Source organism: Cynara cardunculus (assembly GCF_001531365.2).
Source record: "Cynara cardunculus var. scolymus isolate 2C chromosome LG 2, CcrdV1, whole genome shotgun sequence".
Lineage (NCBI taxonomy): Eukaryota > Viridiplantae > Streptophyta > Magnoliopsida > Asterales > Asteraceae > Cynara > Cynara cardunculus.
This window is the reverse complement of record NC_037529.1, coordinates 54,880,001-54,882,284: the sequence shown is the minus strand read 5'-3', so window position 1 is coordinate 54,882,284 and position 2,284 is coordinate 54,880,001. Positions and strand designations below refer to the sequence as shown.

At 38.9% G+C, this 2,284-nt stretch overlaps 1 protein-coding gene across 1 annotated transcript; it reads left to right on the top strand.

Moving 5' to 3' along the window:
* The first annotated feature begins 266 nt into the window (after positions 1–266).
* On the top strand, positions 267–728 carry LOC112506174. The gene has a single exon (XM_025110195.1). It carries the CDS (start codon positions 267–269, stop codon positions 726–728), a length of 462 nt encoding a protein of 153 aa, XP_024965963.1.
* Positions 729–2,284: the final 1,556 nt, after the last annotated feature.

The following is a 2,284-nucleotide window of genomic DNA, read 5'->3' as shown; positions in this document are numbered from 1 at the left end:
TCGCATGCAAACCGCCAACTTTCTCTAGAGAGAGGGATCCAGTAAAAGCCATGTGCTAGATCAAGGAAATTGAATCTATGTTTAACATCATCCGGTGTCCGAAAATTGATAAAGTTAGACTTGCTGTCTCAGTATTAAAGTTAAATGCTCTGTTTTGGTGGGAAGTTGAATCGTTGACCAGAACAGATATCTTATAGACATTGTCCTGGACATAATTTGTGAATCGATTCAAGGATCAGTTTTGCCCTAAGACGGCTGTACGACAAATGGAAGAAGATTTTATGAAATTGGAACAGGGAAACGAAACTGTTCAAGAGTATACTGAGAAGTTTATTGAATACTCTCGGTTTGCTGAACATTATATTTCGTCGGAATCTAGGAAGGTGGAAAGGTATATTTGGGGGTTGAAACCTTCGATCAGAGAATTTGTAATTGCTATGAACCCCATTACCTTCTCATTAATTGTGGATGCGGCCGAAGTAACAGAACAAAATAAGAATCGGCAATCAGAGGGTAAAGTTATGGAGAAAAGAAGATGGGAAGGGCCTTCATCAAACTTTCGGGGGCCAATAGCAGTAAAATATGATAATAGAACTGAACAAAAGGTCGGTGAGAAATTTTGTACACAATGCCGACAGGTTCATCTGGGTGAATGTAAAATGGACCCAAGGAAATGTTATAAGTGTGGCGAAATGGGCCATTTATCAAGGAGTTGCCCAGCCAAATGAACGTGTTTCAATTGCAATTCCCCGGACCATATACAACCAAACTGTTCATTGTTGAGAACTCCACAGTTAACAATGGGGAGTAACGTGTCGGGTACTCGAGGAAGATCTACTATAACAAAAGGAAGACAAGGAGGGGCACGGGGACGATCCTTCCAGATGATGAAAAATGAGGCAGAGGCATCGCCAGATGTAGTAGCAGGTACCTTCCTTCTAAATTCTATATGTGTTAAGGTGTTATTTGACTCTGGTGCAAACTTTTTCATTTGTTTCACCATCGTTTGCTCAAATTGCATGTTTGAATTCTGTGTTACTTGATGACGAATTAGTAGTTGATACTGCTAATAGTCAGGAATCTGTTACTAGTGTATTCAATAACTGCATTATTGTTATTGAGGGGTGTGAACTACCGACGGTTATTTCCTGTGCCGATGAAGGAATTTGATGTAGTGGTGGGTATGGACTAGCTGGCAAAGTATCAAGCCAATATTGTTTGTAATAAGAAAATGATCAGAATCATTTTTCCAGAGAGGAGAACAGTTATTATCTATGGTGATCGTTGGAATCATCATACCAATCTTTTAGCTGTATCGAAAGCTCAAAAGTATATTCAAAAGAAGTGTCAAGGATGTCTGGCATATGTTATTGATTTAAAGAAAGAAAAAGGAAAACATGAATTAATTCCGATTGTTAAAGAATACCCAGAAGATTTGTTTGGATTACCGCCAGAGTGATTGAATTCATAATCGATCTTATACTGGGGGCAGCACCAGTAGCCAAGGCGCCGTACCGAATAGCTCCGTCAGAACTGAAGGAATTAGTTCCTCAGTTGAAAGATTTAACTGAAAAAGGATTCATTCGACCCAGCGCTTCACCTTGGGGTGCTCCGGTCTTATTTGTTGAGAAGAAATATGGATCTATGCGAATGTGTATAGATTATCGTGAACTGAATAAACTGACAATCAAAAACAAATATCCCTTGCCAAGGATTGATGATTTGTTTGATCAACTGGTAGGAGCAAGTTCATTCTCCAATATCGACTTAAGGTCGGGGTATCACCAGCTAAAGGTCAGGGATGAAGACATTGCTACAACTTTCCGAACTAGGTACGGGTATCACGAATTTCTAGTTATGCCATTCGGCCTAACTAATGCGCCCGCAGCCTCCATGGATTTAATGAATAGGTTATGTAAGGAATATCCTGATAAATTCATTGTTGTATTTATCGATGTTATTCTCATATACTCTAAAACCGAAGAAGAGCATGTAGAACATCTTCGTCTGATATTGGAATTACTGAAAATAGAAAAACTGTATTTAAAATTATCCAAGTATGAGTTCTAGTTAAGGGAAGTTCAGTTTTTGGGTCATGTCATATCAGAAGCAGGGGTGAAAGTAGATCCAGTTAAAATAGAAGCAGTTGAAAAGTGGGAAGCTTCGAAAACTCCTTCTAAAGTCTGAAACTTTTTGGGATTGGCAGGCTATTATCGTAAGTTCATTCAAGACTTTTCTAAGATAGCCGTGCCATTAACCAAATTGACTAGGAAGAACGTCAAAT